General features: G+C 32.6%; 1 protein-coding gene and 1 long non-coding RNA gene across 6 annotated transcripts in view; one reads left to right on the top strand and one right to left on the bottom strand.

Annotated features, from left to right (window-relative positions):
* Positions 1 to 21,116, top strand: part of LOC120330772 (uncharacterized) — a 188,918-nt gene that overhangs the window by 38,392 nt on the left and 129,410 nt on the right. The gene's annotated exons all lie outside the window — the stretch shown is intronic.
* On the bottom strand, positions 1,751 to 20,528 carry LOC120330764 (uncharacterized). Of its 5 annotated transcripts, none has more exons than XM_039397676.2 (24): positions 20,270 to 20,528; positions 20,064 to 20,177; positions 18,708 to 18,797; positions 18,009 to 18,113; positions 17,573 to 17,720; positions 16,295 to 16,458; positions 15,667 to 15,745; positions 14,415 to 14,546; positions 13,132 to 13,367; positions 12,787 to 12,878; positions 12,041 to 12,111; positions 11,271 to 11,376; positions 10,873 to 11,002; positions 10,414 to 10,504; positions 9,468 to 9,571; positions 9,100 to 9,172; positions 8,777 to 8,886; positions 7,959 to 8,028; positions 7,484 to 7,611; positions 6,834 to 7,064; positions 6,065 to 6,495; positions 5,871 to 5,969; positions 5,161 to 5,207; positions 1,751 to 4,802 (listed from the first exon to the last, which is right to left on the bottom strand). In XM_039397676.2, the coding sequence occupies exons 2-24, from the start codon at positions 20,166 to 20,168 to the stop codon at positions 3,427 to 3,429; spliced, it is 4,218 nt and encodes a 1,405-aa protein (XP_039253610.2). In that variant the 5' UTR covers positions 20,169 to 20,177; positions 20,270 to 20,528; the 3' UTR covers positions 1,751 to 3,426. The 5 variants fall into 5 exon arrangements, with proteins under 5 accessions (XP_039253610.2, XP_039253611.2, XP_039253613.2 ...); XM_039397677.2 differs by having other exon boundaries at positions 20,275 to 20,528; XM_039397679.2 differs by lacking the exon at positions 20,270 to 20,528 and having other exon boundaries at positions 5,167 to 5,207; positions 20,064 to 20,228.

The following is a 21,116-nucleotide window of genomic DNA, read 5'->3' as shown; positions in this document are numbered from 1 at the left end:
CTTAGACCTCCTCATTATGAATAAGGTTGATGCACTACTTCGCACTCCGTTTTCGCAGCTGCCGCTGGAATAAAAATTAGAGGTACAACGTCTTGGGCCTTATCAACCAAAAAATTGTTCACTGGAACAATCCCATGACGGAGGAAAACGTCGGCGTACATTCTGCGCAGAAACTTGGTATAAAAAACACGAATGGTTGTGTTACAGCGAGGACAAAAATGCACTTTTTTGTTTTTATTGCCTACTTTTTGCTACCGCCCGTGACTCACGTTGGTGTAAATTTGGTTTTAGAGATCTTGAACATCTTTCCGAGCGTGCCAGGGATCATCAGTCTTCTATGGAGCATCTGGACAATGCAGTAAAATACCGAACATTCGGAAATGTTAATATTGCGGCACAGTTGGATGAAGGACGCGCGGTTTCTATTCGTCGGCACAACCAAAACGTCGAGAAAAACCGCCATGTTCTCGGTCGATTGATAGATGTTTTGAAATTCATTGGTTGTCACGAGCTGTCCCTCTGTGGGCACGATGAACGGGCTGGCTCTTCTAATAGAGGGGTATTTTTGGATATGGTGGAATACACCGCATCCCTAGATACAGTATTGAGAGATCATCTTGATGCCGCAACTGTTTCGAAAGGGACATCTAAGGATATCCAAAATGATTTGCTCGACTCAATGTATAAAATTTATTTACAACATTTGGCTCTGGAAATTGAGAATTGCCAGTTCCTTTCGATCCAGTCTGACGAGACAACTGACATCACGTGCGTTTCCCAACTGGCTGTGATTTTTCGGTTTGTGAAAGATGGTAAACCTACCGAGAGATTTCACAGCCCTGTACCAATCCGTTGATCGCACGGCTTGCGGGATATCGGCTGACATATATGCATAAGCAGTTTGTAATGTAACTAACATGATATGGGCACGGCAATTCGCAACGTGTTTGAACATTCATTTAATAACGTATTATTATTTTCTGTGTGCATACAATTTTAAGAACATTGGCCTCATCAATTACATACTTGTTCACCCGTGATTAGCGTTTACCTGATCAACAAAGTGTTATTGACTTGAAATTAATGACTACAGAAATTTAAAATAACAATGAGCAGAATAGTGGTGACTTTAATACGTTTAAAAATCGATTGGAAATTAGAATTCTCATAGAGTTGAATTCTTTCTTTTGAAGGCATGAAATATTTTTTAGTGTTATATATGTATTTACGTAAATAGTATGTATGCGGTGTTTTCGCACATGAATTTAATATAATGTATTGGTACAAGTCCTAAATCCCAAAACCAGCAAGGATTTCAAGACTCGTGGAAGAGATGCAACAGCAAGTATCTCGTTGATGCAAACTTTAATGAAATATCTATGGCCCACACTCACAGTCTTCTTCAAAATACTGATATTCGCGACCTACAAACCGACGTCACGCTTACGAAAACAATCGGCAATTTGAACTTAATTGCCCCTGTGCAAAGGCTGGTCAATCACCAACAACGTCTGTGCATCTGAAATTTTCAACTAGTCTGTCATTCTCAACCTGGTCCAGACAAGGGGTGTAATTCGCCATGTGGCTAAGTTAAGTCTAAGTTCCTCTACCCTACGATAAATATGAAATTGCATATATCAAAGGTATATGAAAAAGAACTTGATTGGGTCGAAAATCGAAGCATATTTCTGGAGTGGGTACACAAAAGCACTAATAAAATTCTTTACTGTATATATAAATGTTCCATAAGTACTTCTATTTGTTTATTGTAACAAAAGCAATGTATTGGTCTTCATGCTCCTAGTTCAATATTGGGGATAATTTTACACAATATTATTAGATGAAACAAAACAAGGTTAAAAATTCGGTCTGCTATAGTACAACAGTGTGGTTAAAGCCACTCAGACAGTGACAGATACAATGATACTGGACATTTTTGAGAGTAATGAACAAGGTTTAGTACGAGTCAATGAAGTTTGGTGCATAAAACATAGTAAAGTCATGCATTGGTTGGTTGTTAACAAAGCAATACAAATGAAAACAACATTTGTCAATTATTCTCTGCCTTAATATAATGATAAGCATGTAAATGTGCCAAAATATAATGAATTGGAGATGCATATGACCTAGTCTAACTTAAGGTATATTCATACCTGGGTAATTACATTTTTTATATTGCAATGAATGTATAAAAAGCTCATAAACATTTAATACATTTTTACATATAACATCTTTGTCTATGTTTGTGTTCTACAGAATGGAACATATTCAGCAAATGCAAATGAATTTTATTGCAAATAAATGAGAGATTGGTAATAAAGTAAAATGATAAAAATACATTTATTCGGATAGAGATTGGAATTAGACACTTCGAAATATCATAAACTTTATAAATATAAAATCAAACATATAGTCATGTTTATGTAATTTGTACTCAACACTTTTCATACTAACTTCCCATCCAAATAACTTTTCTTAACATTAATAGTTTTCTGGAAAGGATTTTTTAAATAACATAAATCAGATAGATTCTGAGTGATGAATGTTTATTCCCAGTTAATTTATGCGAATAAAACACATTTTGAGGCCAATGAATTTTTTTTTTCTGTAGGATTGGCCTGAAACTATATTAATAAATATATAACTAGTAATTGGCACTCGTTGTTTGATAATATCAATATTATGATATAAAAAAGTTATATTAGATAAGCATACATTTTACAAAATGAAAAAAATTACTTTTCAGTATAAAAATAAACTATATCATATATTACTCATGTGATGAATAGATTAAATTTTGAAAAAGCTAAAGACTCAAGATTTCAGTACTAACATGAAAAAAAATATTAGTAAAAGAACATTAAGTTTATACATTGTCAGATAGATGTCTACAACAAGTTATTAGAAATACATGCATATAATTATACAAAGCTGTTGCTTCTTCTAATATACATCAAATGCTTTCCTATCTACAAGTCAGCAAAATAGTACTTAGAATATTCGGATATGTTGCCAATTCTGATCATTTTAAATCACAAATTTATGTAATGAAGAAGAAATAGATTGTGCAAGAATGTTGAACTCAAATAAATGGATGGGGGCCCTCTGAACATATTCCTAAAAAACAAGGAATCATGAAAAAACGCACCAGGCTAGACGGCAGAGAATATACAAAAGTGGTTGACAGACAAAATAAAATAAATTTCATTTTATTGTGCTGTTGCAGAACAGAAGCAACCATTTCTTAACATTTTTCCAAAAGCCGAGATCAAACAATTTTATCAAGTTGATATGCATTAAGAACATTAGATTTTGTTGTAATGGATGTGTCAAGTTTTGTAATTGCAGTAAATATAGCAGTATTCTTTTTGAAATTTCTGGTGAATAGTCGGTTTCTTTCAACGTATATCACCTTTTCTACTTTGTTCAGTTAATATCTTGATTTGGTTTGCCAGAATCTAGTTGCCATTCAATTTCTTTCAGGACACATTCAAGATGTCTCAAATTATTGATAAGTAAAGCCATTTCTGGGGTTGAAGTTTGTTGGATGAGAGGAACATCACTGCTGTTTGATGAAAACTTCGATTCAGAAGATGAGTCTACACAGTGTTTGCAACCACATCTCTCATCACAAGGATTTTTCAGAGTCGTTTTAGCCTTCGTTTGTATTCTTAATGCCATATTTCCAAGCTTGTTAGAAAGGAACACAGCGTTAGAAAGAACGAGACCATCCAATGGTTCATTACCAATCACCCAAGTTCGGCGATTTGGCGATCTGGCTGATGCATCATGAAATTGAGAGTTTTTCAGCTGAAATTTTTCACTGTCAGGCAAACTGCTGGTGATTGGTAAAGAATTTGTTGAATCTGAATAATATAGTGGGTGGTGACGTTCATATGGTTTTTCATTATTCGGGACGTGTGTATCAAAATCCGTTGACATTGTGGCAGTCTGAAGAGAATCTAAACTGTCCGTCACAATTCTGTCATCACGATATTTCTGAAAATGCAACATTTTACTACTCTGTGTTGAAATATCAACTTCATCAAGAGAATTCGATAGAATTTCCAAATCTTTTACAAGATCATGTGAAACTTTCGCAATTTCTTCACTCATCTCACCATCGGGGGGAGATCGGCTGATTTGATGTTGTTGATGACACTCGCATAGATCAACAGTATTGTTGTTGGTATCACACGAATCTGTGAGTGCACTTGTTGTACTCTCTTTTCTACTATTTAGCATTTGTAATTGATTGTGTGAGAGAAATATACTTGTTCCACCTTCTGAAGTTGTCAATGTGTCTGAATATGAAGTTTGTGAAGAGCAAACATTACTTCTTTTAAAGTCACGAAAATTAGATTTTTGTTTACTGTACGTTTTATTATCAGTAGAATGTCGTCTCGAAGGTTTATTAAATTTTCCATTTCTTTCAATGTTTGAAGATGTGTTTTCAATACTTCCATCAGCAATACGAGCGATCCGAGCACCAAGACTGATATCAGTGTGCGGTGAAGTTGGACTGACGTCAGATGAATACAACATACTGGAACTATCACTCATGTCAGACAGCCCAGAAACTGAGTCACGCAGCCTAAAATCTCTATGCGATGAAAATATCTTTGTTTCCGAGCTCTGGCCCCGGTTTAAAGACGAAGTTGACCTAGTGTAGGCATTGCTTAAATCATTAGTAAAGGTTTCAGTCCCGGTCATCCATCGGGCAGGAGGTTTAGAAAGTTCTGAAAGACGTTGCTCTCTACTCTCTCTTGAACTCGATTTCGATTTTGAGTTAAAACGAACGTCTGTTGGAAGTAAATTATTTGCTATAAATTTTAACACAATAAATACAAAAAGACAGATATAAGAAATAAGATATGTAATTGTGCCTTTCTCTTAGGGTTTCTAAACTGGCTAATTTCTTATCATCAATTGTTAAAGGAAACAAATTGAGTTTCTTTAAATTAGGACTAACATTAAGACACATTAAATTAGTGGAAATTGTCGATATGATCTGCATGTTTTAGTCTTCAATTAATTGTAGAAATGATTCTCTTGAGTCAATTGTGAAGAGATTAAAATGAGAGATTTAATATGAAGCAATAAAAATGAGTGATATACAAGTTTTGACATAATGTAGACTATAACATATAAATAATTCACCTGCACCTTTCTTTTCTTTGGTTTTTCTCGCTGCCTCATTTGATGTCCTGATAAAAAAAGACTCAATAAATAATTCAACATTAGCCATGACTCATGATTATTTAGAGATATTTTTTTGATTTGATTTTTGAGTTTGAAACTCATTTCCTGATATGAACATAAATGCAGATTGATCAGGGTTCGACAGTCGGCGTATAGTGCTAGAAAGGCACTTGCCTTCTCACCTCTGATTACCCTGAGAAGATTGCAGGTATAAATCTGTTTTAATTATGTGCGAGATGATTGATGGATTCCTCGTCACCGTAAGGGGGTAATAGGTACCATCGAGTTCATGTAACTGAAACGAATACCTATTTAATAACTGAGGCCATTTTCTGCCACATTATTTATATCTCTCTTCGGCTTTCCTATTCCCAGAATAAATATGAAAAATTTTATCAGTGATTTCCTTTTCCCTCATCACATTTTTTATTCTATATATTATTTAATTTTTCCCACTGTACAGTTCGCTAAATGAAAAACTACATTCAACCCAACCAAAATTAGTTTTGTCTTTTGGAAAAATTATGCATCAATCTTGAAAAGCATATTCCATTCTAACTAATACAAGCAGCAGATTCTATGTTTCACATCAATAAGTAACCATTAGTTCCATTAGAATCATATCAAATAATATTTTATATAATACCAAAGTATTTCAAAGAGCATACCTTGTTCGAATATTTGACATTTGTTTCGCATTATTTTTTCTTAACAAGGTGGCTCTATTGAGACGCATAACACCTGAATTGGAACCAGGAGATGCAATTCTAAAAATAAAAAATAAAGACGAAATTCAGTATGTTACATTCACATGAAAGCTTTTGAAATATTATCTTTTTATTAATATTTTAATCATGATTACCTTTCTCCACCTTTGCTTGTTGCCATTTTTTCTTTTTTAAAAGTTTCTTCTCTTTGGTCCACCTTTGACGATCTTTTATTGATTTCAAACTGTCTTCTTCTTTCGTCACCTATTTTATCCATCTCATTTGCCAGAGTCGTAGGTCGTACTTCAATTGATTTTTTTTGATTTCTTTTCTGAGATCTATTTCGAGCCTCACTGACACTGCTCGATATCTCAATGTCCGAGGTTGTATCAGGTTCACTGGTGGCAAAACTAGAAGTTGTAGTTGTTGTTGTTGTTGTATTTTTCCTACGCGATCTATCAGTGATGGTTGCAATGACAGTCTGTGTATTCTCCAATAGCAAAGATGTCCCAAGGCTTGACCTTGTGTCCGATGTAAGTGCGGTATCATTTGATGGTGAAGAAGTTTTACTTCTTCGTTTTTTATTCTGAAATGCCAATAATATTAAACTAGTGAGAAAAATATATAAAATGGAAAACATCACAAATTTCAAAATTCTTAGAATATTTGAGTGAATTTCCCAAATATGATAAAAGAGCGTGGCCTCTCATTTGGTCACCAAAAACTGTCAACCTCTTTCAACTATCCAGATACATGAACATGATAAGGATTTAATCCTAGAAATATTTTCTTGCATGACCATTCATTGAATCTGCAACATCTATTCAGAGCAATCAGTATGCGACATAAATGTACATTCTATATGTTTCTAACGCTCGAACATGTAAGCCTATAACGTGAACCAACAAGAGCTTAGTATGATACCTCATCTGAAGGTTGATGATCCTGTATAATCGGCTCAATCACTGGAAGTTGATCGAATGGAACCACACCACTTGGTTTTTCTTTGGTAAAACTACTGGAACGAGACAGCTGACTTTTTGGAGTTCCAGATTTTTTGGATTTCGATGTCGTTGGAAGACCTTCGGATTGTTCTAACTTCCTGGCTGCCGAGTCGATGCTGCTTCTCTTGGAAGTCGTATTTTCAATATTTTTCTGAAAAAAAAAAAAACGTTTTCCATTTTGTTGGAATATGTATCGTACACAACCAATTGGGTTCATTGCAAAAAATATTCCTTAAGCTATTTAAATATGCAATTTGATTGAATACAAACTTACACATATATATACAATTACATAACTGATTACTTTATGGATTCTCAAAATGTAATTTTCGCTTTCTGTAGATACTTGTCGCTACAATCAGAGCAGCATGCACAACATAGACCCAAGAGTGACTTGCAAGAGAGAAAAATGTAATTAACTTCATTCAAAACTTTCTGAAGGCTAAATGGAAACTAAAGGATGGAAACTAAAACCCGATCACCTTTCCAGTATTCAAAAAGTTCATGCCCAAAATCACGAATTTACCAAACCACCAGTAATATAGCACCACTAAAATTGTTCTATCTCACTGCTGGTTTCTTTTTTACTCTTTTTCTTTCATCATATTTATTCTGGGATAATGATTGACTATCACTACTACTAGAAGATGAAGATGTCGTGCTTTCCTTGGATGAAAATGTTTTTGAAGACTTTCCTGCTGAAATAAAAAAATTATTATTTAAATAATATGCCAAACAATATAGTTTAAATGGAATTCAAATCTACTTCGAGTAAAGTAGATACAGTAGTTAGTAGTAACAATAAATTTAGTATTGTATATCAGGTGTATACAATAAATTATCATCTAGATGAGGCACTAATGAGAGTAACATGATATATAATGAAAAAGTTTACTTAATGTAATATTACTCGTAATCAAAAGTCAAAGATTGGAAAAACATTGGGGTGGTCATATCAATTATAATGACAAGACAGTGAGGGGAATTACGTTGGTGTTGGAGTTTTCCAAGTCGAAGCAGAAAAAATAAAAGTGGTTTGGAATACCTTTTCCATTGCTTTTATTCATGCTTGTGTTATGAACCAATTTTTGCTTTCCATTCTGAGCTGCATCATTCTAGGTAAGATATGGAAATTATATAATATGGTGAATTTGTCAATATTTTTACAGGCAAAGAATCACAAATAATAATGAAATAAAAGATTAAGGAGCAAATACATTTCAATCCCTTTCTCATCACAAAAATTTGCTGTAGTAGAAAATTTAGGTTGAAATACTGAAATTGTGATACCTCAGTTATTTGAATACACTTAAACTTGGCTCACAATCAAGGTCTATTCCTTGACCAGCCTCGTGTCAGAAATCAACTAGCCCCAAAATTTTATATCTGGGAAAATTCACGAATAAAGTCTTATTTCTAAATTATATTTATTGAATCGGTAAGATTTGCAAATTGCAGCAACTTATTGCAAATTCTTTATTATTTAGATTGTGAACAGTGCACCAGCAGTTGGCATGTCGTGCTAAGTGTTAGGTTTAGAAACATACTTGCCATCACACCTCTGATTATCTTGCATGGTTCACAAGTTCAAATTCTGTGGGAGATAATTATGTGCGAGCAAATTTCTGAACTCCTCGCCGCCTAAGATACCATGTTACCGCTGGTCGGTTACGACTTCCTCCACCATCAAGTCTATGCACCGGAAACAAATAACTGGTTAACTGATCACAAATTCGACATGAGCTGGTAACCAGATTGCATGCCATGGTTCCCCTTATGATTAAGTAGTCTTGCCAACTTTCCTATCCCCCAGAATAAATATGAAAATCCTGAATATGAAATCCTTTTATACTACTTATTTACTTTCTTTCTTTTGTCAGATTTATGTTGAGATGTTGGTTTATCATCATTGCTGCAGGAAGATGATGATGACGATATACTTTTATTGGCTGAAAGTGATTTTGATAAGCTCCCTGGATAAAAAAAAAAATTAAAAACCACCACTAAACAGGTAATATAAATCTTGAGTTGGAGCAGTTATACTAAGCAAAATTGGTATCAGCTGAAAAAATCCCAAAGAAGAATTATATATCAACAGCGTGGTATAAAAAATTGAAATTTATAGAATGAGAATAAAACAAAAAGGTCTCCAGCATTCTAGGTTTATGCACAGCACAAAAAATTACCATTGGTAGTTCTTTTAATGTCCTTTTTCTTTTGTTCTAAGTTCTGATTTTCCTGCTTAATTGAGATATTTTCCTAAATGGATAATAATAAACATCATTTACAGTATACTTTGGATGAAAGAAAATTTGTATGAATTATCAATGAAACATGTCCTATATCCTGAAACTTTGGGTGCGAAATAGAAGATGAGATTGATTTGATGCATAAAATTACTTACAAATAGTTTATTTTTGATCTGGATTAATATGTAAATACGATTTAGTTTCAAAAATACCCATTGGATGAAGTAATGATGTGGTATTTCGAAAATGTTTCTCAAAGTATATGTCACACTTAACTGATAGCAATAACAGAAACAATAAATTACCGAAGCTTTTTTCTTATTTCCTCTCTTTGGAGACTTGTTTTCACTGGAAGATGATGATGATGATGACGTACTTTCATCAGATGAAATTGACTTTGATATGATTTCTAGTAAAAAATTTCATTTTCACAAAGTCAGTTTGAGTTCGTCACAGATTCACAAACACATATATTTTGTTTGTTAATAATTGTATATTCATTTAGCTCAGTGCTCTTCAAAAGGGGTTCCACGGAACCCTAGGGTTCCGCAATACACGCAGTGGGGTTCCGTGAGTTTATAGGGTTCCGCGTTTTTCTTTTTCAGGGGAAAGTATTTCTTGCTTCCGCGTATTGATGCATTATTATAAATATTCTTAGACCACTGTGTCTCATTCAAACGCCAAGTAGGCCAGTTCGTTAAACAGGAGGTTTAGTCACAGAGCAAATAATAGACAAAACAGAAATATTTTGGGTTGTTGCGTCACTTTAGTCATTGTTATGCATTTAACAAGAACCCTATTGTTCGACCATAGTTACATGATGTTCAAAGTATGTATACATTGCGCGAGACTAGAGAGAGTACATAGTATTTTACAAAATAGAGTTGTTGTTCAGCTTTTCGTGTTACGAGTATTTCGTGTTTATTTTTAATTCTGTTAATTGGGGTACCATAAAAAACGAAAAATTATATCAGGGGTTCCACAATAACAAAAATTTAACTACAGTCATAAAAAATTATATTTAACAATCATAGAATATGCCCTTCATATTTATATTAGACGTGAGGACAGCTGACAAATCCAAATGAACAGACATGATTGGTGGAAAAAGCAAAAATTGAACAGCGGTTAGTCATTTAAAACATTCTGCAATTATTTGAAATTACAGGTAGTTCAATAGTATATTCCAACTTATTTCTTAGGCTTCAAATAAGTTCTCAACTTAATAACATAATATTAACTAAACAGTACTTTTGCCTGTCTTTGCAATTTCTTCAGATTTCCTTATTTTTCTAAGCTTTTGTTCATTTCTTTGTTTTGCTTTTTGAGATGAGTCTTTCTCCTGAGGGAATAACAATATAAAATTTTTAACATCATAATAAAAATATTGTTAGGTAAGTACTGAATAGCAATCCACATAGTTTAATAGTTAATGTTATTTGTTACAATTCATTCCAATTTCTATTGTAATTCGAAAATATTTGCACCGATAGCATGTTTAGTTTTAATTGGAATGTAATGTACACAATTTTTGAAAAAAATATCTCTATTAATTATATATATATATTTTTTTAAAAAAAAAATGTTGTCAAAGCAAGTCCATGTGCGGTCATTCAGAAGCAAAGATGATTGATCTCTAAGCTAAGTTACGGAAAACCACTAAATAATAATAGCCGGTACGAAATATAAGAAAACAAGATGTTACGTTACCAATTCGTGTACTGCTTCAATGTCTCCATTATCTTTTGTCTGTTCCAAATTGGTGTTTTGGCTATCCGTTGCAATACTTCTTGCACTGACAAAAGGCACAGAAGACCTTTTGCTGGAAGTTTTAACATCTCTGGAAAACAAGTAATAGAAAGTTTGAGAGAAATTGTAAGATTCTGATATTGTGGGCTCTTGAGTCGGTCATTTCACTTTCCGCTTGAAATTTTTTGGATTTAATAAACGATAACAATATTGAAAAAGTGGTGGGAAATTTTATAAAATGTAAAATTTACTCCACCGAGAAATTTTTTGTTGTTGCTGTTTTTTTGAATACATTTAATATTTTTATGCAAAAAAAAATTTGATAAATGATTGAGGAAGTTGGAAAAACAAGATTTTACCCCTCTTTGTCATTCCCGGGTAAATGGTCGGCTGGAATTTGTGGTAATGACCTTCTGGATTTTCTACTGAGCTCACTTGATTTCATTGACAACGTTTTTCTAGATTCTACATAAAACAAAGAATATTACTGATAAAAATAAAAATTGAAGATAATTATTAAAACAAGATATCATACACAGTAGGAAGGCCATCCATCGAACCAAACAAAAATGAGGGCGATGGTAAAAAAATTACTCTCAATTTGTCTCAAATATATTTATTACCACCAACAATTTCTAATTGTTTGAAACAGTTTTAAACATTGCATTGCAAGTCACGTGTAGATTGTATTTTATTTGCAAGAGTGAATATGACGGTTTAGAGTGAATAAACAATCATGATGAAGGGGAAAAAGTGCCTTTTTCAGGTAGCCAGTTTACAAAAAAAAAGAGATAAAATATAGCCGCAGAAATGAACGAATGATTTGAAATCTTAGAAATGAAGCTTTTTCTAATTTAGGAATCTTTGAAATTTAAGTTGTGTTTATCTTATTAATGAATATAATAAGACAAAAGAAATACACAGAAATTAGAACAAATATCAAAAACAAGGATGGTATGGAAGCCTTGAAGTTTAAAGGTTTTACACAATGAAAATGGAATAAATAAAAATTGATTCCAAAAAGGTGAAAAATACTGATTCGTCAAAATCGGGAATGTATGGCATGTCAGCTATGATTGCTGGTGAAATTTGGTATGAACTTGACTTGGAAACGTTTTATATCACTTACTTCGTAAGTTACTGACATCATCCATTCTTTCAGACTCGGACAAACATTTATTATATGAAGGGGGTGATTCTCTGAAATACAAAATACATTATGTACAGGTTACTTCAAACACAACTATATTGCACAACAAAGTCTTTCAATATCTAATTACTGGCATGTTTTATAGGGTCCCCAATTGAACAGGGAATTTATGATTATAAGCGTTATAATCGTCATTTGACTTTTGTGTATATATACTTAAGCATTGCTCTGCATAAATAAAAGTACACCAAACAATAAGTTACAGATAGAATAGGAAGAACATGCTATAGAACTAGTTGTGAATTTTTTTTCACATAAGTATCAACTTAATTTCGAAGATATTTTTCGCTTGAATTTAATTTTCTGAGCATTTTTATCCCAGCCACATTTGATGCTAACAGTTCAGAAAACCATGAGCGGGAACAGTATGAAAAGATTATACAGGGCAATATAACACTTGAATATAGATAGAGCGAAACATTTCCTGATTTTACATAAAAATACATTCATTTACTACAATTAGGTAAATTGATTGAAAGTGAATAAAAGGAAATTGGTAATTTAAGGCAAACAGCATTATGTGCTATGCACCTGTTTACAATTTTTCTATTGAAATTTTGATACTGAGATTGTTGTCAATGCCTTGAATAGCATTAGTATAATATCAAGTTTCTCTCAAATATTCACAACAAACTAAACAATGATTTATTAGAATATCAGATTACCCGGGTAGAATAACCATATCACTTGGAGTTTTTTGATGCTGTTGAATCCATTCTGACACAAAGCTTGATCTGATATCTTCAGTGTCTTTCTTCTATAAATATAAAGAATTTGATATAATGAGAAATAAAATAAGCAATACATTAGATCCTTCTCGCATAAATACTTGTCAATTGGATAGGATAGGATTTACCTATTTATCCCGGGAGAGAGGAAAGGCGATAAGGTGACTTAATCATATGGCAAAATACGACCTCTCGTGAGCAAATTCCTAACGCATAGCACGATGTGTCACACCACCGGGCCGTAATTGGCTCAATTCATATGAAGTTTTAGCAAGATTATACCTCAAGATCAAGAAGTAAACATGGAGATTTCGAGGATGATGATGACGATGAACTTGGAGGCGATGTGCTTACTGAAGATGATGATGCATGACCATTCTTTTTATTAATTTCATCAGCAGATCTTGGTTTTTCATTTTTATCATTTTCAATTATGTATGTTCCTTTGCTTGCTGCACTGCTTTCATCAGATTCATGATCAGGACTAACGGGGTTACGCTTTTTCTTCTTTGAATTGTCTAAAAATGAGTATTATTAGCTAATAATAGGTACATAATATCAATCGGCTTTCTGTGGAACGAACTACTTATCCTTCTTCCATGCCTTTACACAGGTGGATTGATAACAACATAGTGCAAATATGCTGTGCAAGTTTACTTGTGATTCTCAAACATTAGGCCATTTCTTTTAAATTAGGTTTCCCTTGCAAATAAGGATTATGAATCTTCTGAATAACTAGGCATTGTAAAACAATGTCATTCCTTTTGAATAGCCTGCACCAATCAATCAAAATGGTAAGCTATGTCAAATTTTAAAAATCACCGAATTCAAAAATATAAACATGATTTTGCTGCTGCAAATTAAATTTTGTAGGAAGGAAACCCAATTTTGTTTATTTGTATCAAATACAGTCAAATTCAAATTCCTTTTACACTAAATGAAAATACCAAGATTCAGTGCCCGATAAACCATGAAATAAAACACATTTTGTTATCAAGACAGTCCTCGAGCATTTTTGGTAAATTTAGGATTAATGAATATAGTAACAACGGGCTAGTGACAGAAATAAATTATTAAACAAACAGAGACAACTAGCTTTACTTTATTGTTTATTTTATGGGCGCTCCCAATCGCAACATTACCTTGACCTAACCAACCTATAAAAATTAATAAAATCGTTTTTGATCTCTATGACAACTGAGAGCATACTTCAACCACATTTAATAACTGAATAATATGCGGTAAAGGTAACCGGAAGATAGCCCAAAACTACCAGTAATCTAATTTTAAAATAAATTCAAAATTAGATGTATTTGATGTAGTGAATTCTAGGTTTTAGGAGAATTTAGAATATTTTAACGATGAAATTTATTATTTCGACCTACTACCAACTGGCAGTTAGACCGAAAATAAGTTTCATTAAATTTTTTTTACCAGTAGAAAGTAGCCTAGAGAAGACGGTTCTGGCTATCACCAATTCAGATTAATATGCTGATCGATCAAAAATAAGTTATTTCCACAACTTTTTTTTCCTATGTTATTTCACTGAAACAACAATTGTATACCTTTCTCCTTGGTAGAATGTGAACGCGATGAAGCTTTTGGTGAATAATGTGGAGAATGAGTTGCTGGAATCTGATCCAAAGTAGCCAGAGGGGTTCCAGGCCGCACACGCTCAGCTTTCTTATCTGAATTAGCTACCACAACAAATAAAATGTCAAAAATATTTAGGTATCACTTTGCCTTTCACTAACAAAGACTTCGAATGATCATTCACACCCCATCATGAAGCTAACCTTACAAAATGGGTAAATTTTGTTTAGTCAGTATTTTTCTCTATTTCTTTGGAATCATTTGTTCAAATATTATAAATTTGGAATTCTGTTTGAACAAAATCTTGGGACAAAGGTATGTTTTTCTACCACAATTATCAATGTCATGAATTCAATTCTCTCAACAAAATCAGGTTTTTGTTGTATTTGAAATATGCGGATAAGATTTAGGCAAATCAGTTTAGGTGACAGCTGATTCGGCAACAGCCAAATTAGCAAAACCACTTAAGCATCATATAAATTTGTTTTAATAATAGACAAAAGTATATCAGCTGTTGAACTTGATTTTTTTATACATCTTACTGTATTTACAAATCTTAGGAATATTTTTTCATTAGCCCGACATTTTTAATGAGTTTTTTTTTTACCATTTTAAATTTTTATGTGCCATCTTTTACTTTTCAGTAAACCTTGGGAAAAATTTTAAAATGTGTGGCTGGCACCCAAACATGCAACTGTCAGCTGCTGCTTAAATGGTAGCACCAAAAAGGGATTCCAATGTTTCTATTCTAAAACTATCTACTTCATTGATTGACGGGACATTAAAATCAAGTCAATATCATATACACTTACATATAGTGGGTGGAAATCTTACAAAAAGTTACAGACTAGGTTTTAATGAAAGTTGTTGTTTTATATCACAAAAACCAGATTTTGGGGAAATTCCTTCATTTTAAAAAAACAAAATTCAAAAAGCATTATGGTGATTTTCTCAAGGTCTATGTCAAAACCTAATAGAAAATCTGTCTAATAATTTGGAACCAAAGCTTTTTTTTTTGCACAGTGTTACAATACTTTAAGTTAAATAGAGTTGTCACACGCTTGTGTTTTATCGCCCTGCTACTCAAATCAAGTGATTGACTATGTAAACCACACACATAAAAATGTTTGGCACACAAAGTTGTTTATACCTTATTTATTCAAGGATGCCGACCCATGTTATGGATATTTCATGAATATTATTAAACTAACTCATGTCACTTACATCTAATAGAAGATGACTTCTGCGTCAGTTTCTTAGGAGCATTAACAGAGAACCAGTCATCAAGTTCATCATGTTTTTTCTGAAAAAGAGTTTTTGAGTGCGAGCAAATATTTACTATCGAGCGTACATGAACATTATATAGTTATTTAAAAATTATACAGTATATTCGATGCCACTCTTTGGAGCTGATGTATTACTTTCTTTTATAATAAAAGTTCATGAAATACTCTATAAAAGGCAAAGGGAGAAAGATGACAAAACTTGAATGAAACAATACCTGAATATTTGTTGAATTTGATACAATTTCAATAAATCAATTGATTAAACATTTTTTGCAATCGTTTATACGAATAGTACAAAATATTATGTTTGGATCATCGAAAATAATTGCAGATAAATTTCATTGCTACATCTTGAATTCATACTTTTACCTACGCTATCTTTCACCTATGAAATATTAAGACCTACACCATTCTAAACAGACAAACAAACGTAAATAAAATGCTGATTTGAGGAGAAAACGTGTAATAGTTGATCATGATAATTTTATTAACCAATAAATATAACAACTAGTTGTCAAACAAACACTGGCTTAGCTAATCCTATATCGATAAATTTCAATACTTACAGTTTCTTCAAGTTGGGTAATATGTGATTGTTCCATGTGTTTCTCTTTTGAAGGCATTTTCTTTTGTAAGACTTTTATGTGGTTATCCTTTGTACATATAGTCTTTTGTGATGAATCTGCTTTCTTTCCCTTTGTATGCATGCTCTTTTGTGTTTCTTTGGCATCTTTTATAGTAAAAATGAGAATTAAATTAAAATTACAAATATGAAAAGTAATTTCAAATCTTTGTTCTCAGTATGAACCTAGGTCATTGGTTGACAGCCTACACCATCAAAGTAAAAAACTGCATAATATAATATATATATTTAACACTGCCTTTATTCTGCATATTATGAGTGCTATGGTATAGTACAGCCTTCACTTATATTTTCAGAAAAAAATAGATCAGTTTACTGAAAGTGCACATGCATTCCATCTAGCTACTGTACTTTACACTCGATGGAAAGTCAAAATTTTCAGTTAAAAGTAAAAATGGGTGCAAATGCCAATCCAGTATGCCAAAAACTAAATTGTATTTTTTGAATCTATAGTCAGCCATGGTCTGAGCTGTATTTTTGATAGATTCAGGAGTTGAATAGAACTTTTCCAATTTCATTGCCCATCAACAAACAAAATCAATCACAAATTCTAAAACGGATTTCAAATGTGTTGAGTACTGGTATATTTACCAAGTTAGATTGAATTACCACCTATCAACACATTATTAACACTACAGTATGTATGGGGAAGGACAATATACCGAGGGCATAGCTATACAGGAATTATCTGACAAACATATTATTGAGAGCTCGTAAAATTTATGGTTTATTTGTAGTAAAATCAATCATAAAGAAGTATACGATCAGACTTGTCAGAAATATATAATCGTTACACATTTTGAAATAAAGCCTGAAAGTTTTTAGTAGCTAAACGAATATTCTTGCTGGGCACCTGATTACCATGTGCAGGTTCGAGTCCATTGGACATATTTATAAATGAAATGATTGCTAGACTATTCATAGGGTGGTTCATGTAACAGCTGGACAGTTGTAGCTGCCACCATCAAGTCCATGAATCTTAAATGAGTAACTGATTGATCATACCAGATATCATGGACTGGTAACCTGACAAGAGGTCGTGGTTTAGTGTCTTGATGGCTTTTCTCTCCACTGAGATGAATATAAAAATTTTATCCCAGCTGAGTAAAAATTTCAAATGTCACAGTCCTGGGATTATTTCTAAAAACATTCAAACTCAAAACAATCGAAGTAAAATAAATATTTTGGATCATTAGCAAACCTGACTCAGAAGAAGAAGATGATGATGATAATGAGGACGATGATGATGATGAAGAAGACGAACTAGAACAACTTTTAGATAGAGATGATTTACTTTTTCTTATTGAGGAATTGTAAGAACTAGATTCCTTTGAAATTTGGACGATTTCCTGATAAAAATTTACAAACAGTTCACTCTCATGAAAAATGGAATAAAACAATATACTAACAAAGGCTTGGCTGTGTGGCACACCATGCTAAGGAATTCGCTGGCCACCGCACTGATGATTCCTTGCATGGGTTTGCAGGTTCGAAACCGTGCAGAGTTAATTATGTGCCAAAGAATTGCTTGATTTCTCACCGCTGTAGGGTGTTCATCATCAAGTTCATGCATATAAAAACAAATACCTGGCTAACTTTCTTTTTTAGAAAAAACAGACAAAGAATAAAAAATGCACCTTCTTTACAAATACTTCCTTTGCATCATTTCCAAACTTCAAAGTATCACCTTCCTTGAGAGTGATGTAAACTTGTGGTGGAAGACAAATATTGTTCAGATATGTCTAAATAGTCGCAAATATTAATGATATACAAATGTTTACTAAATATGGCAATTGATCGAGATTTGCAATTGTAAACAATAATGATAGGCAGCTAGGTAGTGAATTCCCAAAAATTGAAAATTTGTTCAAGAAGAAATATTTTAAAATATATAATATAAGTGTTGAACCTTATTCATTTTTGACAAGCTATATGTTTGTATTTTATTACAGCTTGTTACATCTATCCCTGAAATTTTGGGTTTGATAACAATTATCGAGTGTTTAAAAATTCCACATGATTTGACAAAATTTGATCTCAAACTACTTCAGAAATGCCAAGTATTATCTATTTCCAAAACGTGAGGCTTGTTTGAAATTACCAAATCCATCTAAGTGAATTCACGAATACATTTCATAATAGGAGAATCAAGTAATAAATCATTTATCAAGTTTAATGAACGTTGTGTAACATAGCAAACTTGACACCATTAGATATTTTTACCTTTGTAAACTGATGTCATCAATCACGCATGCATTATCCTCCAAAGATATGGTGCTCCTCAACTTGTAGTAGAGATCAAACCTACGCATTAAATAACAAGTAATATAGCTCACCCCTTTTTCCGTTCCGAGGTCTTTGATTTTATAGACATTCTTCTCTGGGTCATATTTCAACTCGGCATGTTGCTTGTCCATAGAATTCACCTGAATATTAGAAAAAATATTACCAGCTTGAGAGGCTGATTATACAGGCCTTGTTTACAATGAAAAGCATCATATAACAAAAATTATTTATTTGGATTTCTCAAGCATCTAAATTTTGAATGTACAACCTACTGAATGTTTATTTCAAATTTTTTTACTAAAGTTCATTTTAATTCCAGTGACATGTTTGTGACGTGGCAATATTTGGCATTGTCCACAATATTTTAAGCCATATATGCTGAATAATAACAGTGGATGGTTACTTTTGGTTTATCTGTTAAGACTGTATTCCGAGAGTTTTGAGGCATTGTCCAATTATTCTTTATTGATCGGCATGTTACAGATTACTGCACACTCATGTCAAACTTATTTTCGATAATTACTTAGTACAAACTATTCAATAGCAGTGAAATTAGCACACAGAATAGAGTATAAACACTGATATTAACTAAGTGAAATTTAATTAAAAAAGTCAAATCAAATTTAAAAATATTTTTCAAATTTTTTTTGGAAGGAATATACTTTTTTGCTTAAATTTTACCCATTATTACATTTTACAAATGGAGCAAAGTGTTAAAACAAATTAAAACACTTCATGACAAGTTTAGTTGAGGTAACAAGCAGCATACGATGGTGTTTCACCGTATGTTGTGGACTCTTGTCACCTGAGGGATTGATGAAGTGTCATGGAAAATATTGTGCAACATTGCTTTATGCCGAGGCAAAACATAGTATATTATTGATAGATCAATATATTTTTTCAATTTAATTCAATTCGTTTATTACTCCAGACCGCTGTGGTCCATATAAAAACAACACAACAAATAAACATAAGCAAAACAAAAATAACGCAATAAATACATAAAATACCTGATATAACAATCAGGTTCACAGTAAGTCTCAAAAAAGAGTTATAATATAGCAATTTAAAAGACCAAAAGTGAGGTATAGAATCTAAGGTAGCCCGTAACAAACAGTATCTGGGAATCAAATAATGATTGTAATAGAATAATAATAGAATATTATGATGGAGAAATATTGTATTACCAATGGTAGTAAGCTATACACCTGAAAATATTATTTTCCTAGAATATGTCAGAAGTCATTATCATTGTGAATAAAATAATCTGATAGTGAAGTACAAAGAAGATAATGTATATGTCAGAATGTTCTGAAGAAATGTTACATATTCGAGTATTCATTCTGATATTAGACACATACAGACATAAAAGAACTTGCATGCTAGAGAATTATTATTTCACTTACCTTTTTACATACTTTAAATGTTTTCTGGCAAATAAAAGTTGTTTGTTGTGGCAATATGGAGTTTTTTCCTTTGTTATTGGAAAGCATCCATTTTAACTCAGCCATTCTCTGATTCTATTTAAAGATTCAAAAGAACTCCGAAACTTATATAGCAGTATAGATATAAACGAGGAACAAATTATAAAATTACAGAATCAATACGGTACCTTACCAGTCAATGTCGGGTACCGTATGGGATTAATTACAGAAATATCCTAAGATTTGTTGGTTTGATCACTCTCAGCTCTAATTCCATTTCGTGTTATACCGTACGGTAGGACTAACTCACTGTTGACAGGTTGATAATTGCGGCAGTTGCATATTGCGTTTTCGGTACTGTGCATGCCATCATATAACAATAAATTACCGTACCGGTACTGTCGGTGTCGTACCGGTACTACTCAATTACCAATACCTACTCTGAAAACCCGTTGAAGTTATTTTATCAAACAAATTTTCATGCTAGCAAATGGCGAATTCGGTGAATCCCCTTACTGTTGTCGTGACGACAGATATCATCTTCTGTTAAGGGCATTTAAGCATCCTGCACCAATCGCGGTATTCTATGGAGTCAGAGACATGTAGCATTCATGATTGAAGACTATATCAACGAATAATTCCTGTTACTCCTGTCGTAGCTTATACTTTAGGTATTTCATCCATGAAATTTGTTATTAACTTGGCATATTTCCTAAAAAGAGAAAAACATAATGTGAACAAAAAAAAATAATATCAATCTTTTATAACATAGCCGCTGAATTTTATTAAAACCTATCAACTCCCAAGACAAATTTAAAGACAGAAGATATAAAAACATATTTGAACACTGTACAGGCGACAAAATGTGATACAAAAATTGATTCACCACAATCAAAAAGGATTTACTAAGGGAAGATATATTGGCGAAAATGTAAGACAATTTTTTAATGTTAGAGACTTTTTGAAATATAAAGGGCTTCCAGGAATAGCACTCAACTTGGATATAGAAAAAGCTTATGATTCTGTTTCATGAAA

This window comes from Styela clava, chromosome 6, assembly GCF_964204865.1.
Source record: "Styela clava chromosome 6, kaStyClav1.hap1.2, whole genome shotgun sequence".
NCBI lineage: Eukaryota > Metazoa > Chordata > Ascidiacea > Stolidobranchia > Styelidae > Styela > Styela clava.
Note: the sequence above shows the minus strand (reverse complement) of the source record. Positions and strands in the feature narration are given on the sequence as shown.

Excerpts from the sequence above, each read along its gene's own strand:
- LOC120330764 (XM_039397676.2), bottom strand. The coding sequence starts at position 20,168 with ATGGCTGAGTTAAAATGGATGCTTTCCAATAACAAAGGAAAAAACTCC. Across the intron at positions 13,368-14,414 it reads ACATTCTACCAAGGAGAAAG|ACAATTCAAAGAAGAAAAAG; the intron begins GTATACAATTGT and ends ACTCATTTTTAG. Across the intron at positions 12,879-13,131 it reads GTTTACTTCTTGATCTTGAG|AAGAAAGACACTGAAGATAT; the intron begins GTATAATCTTGC and ends TTATATTTATAG.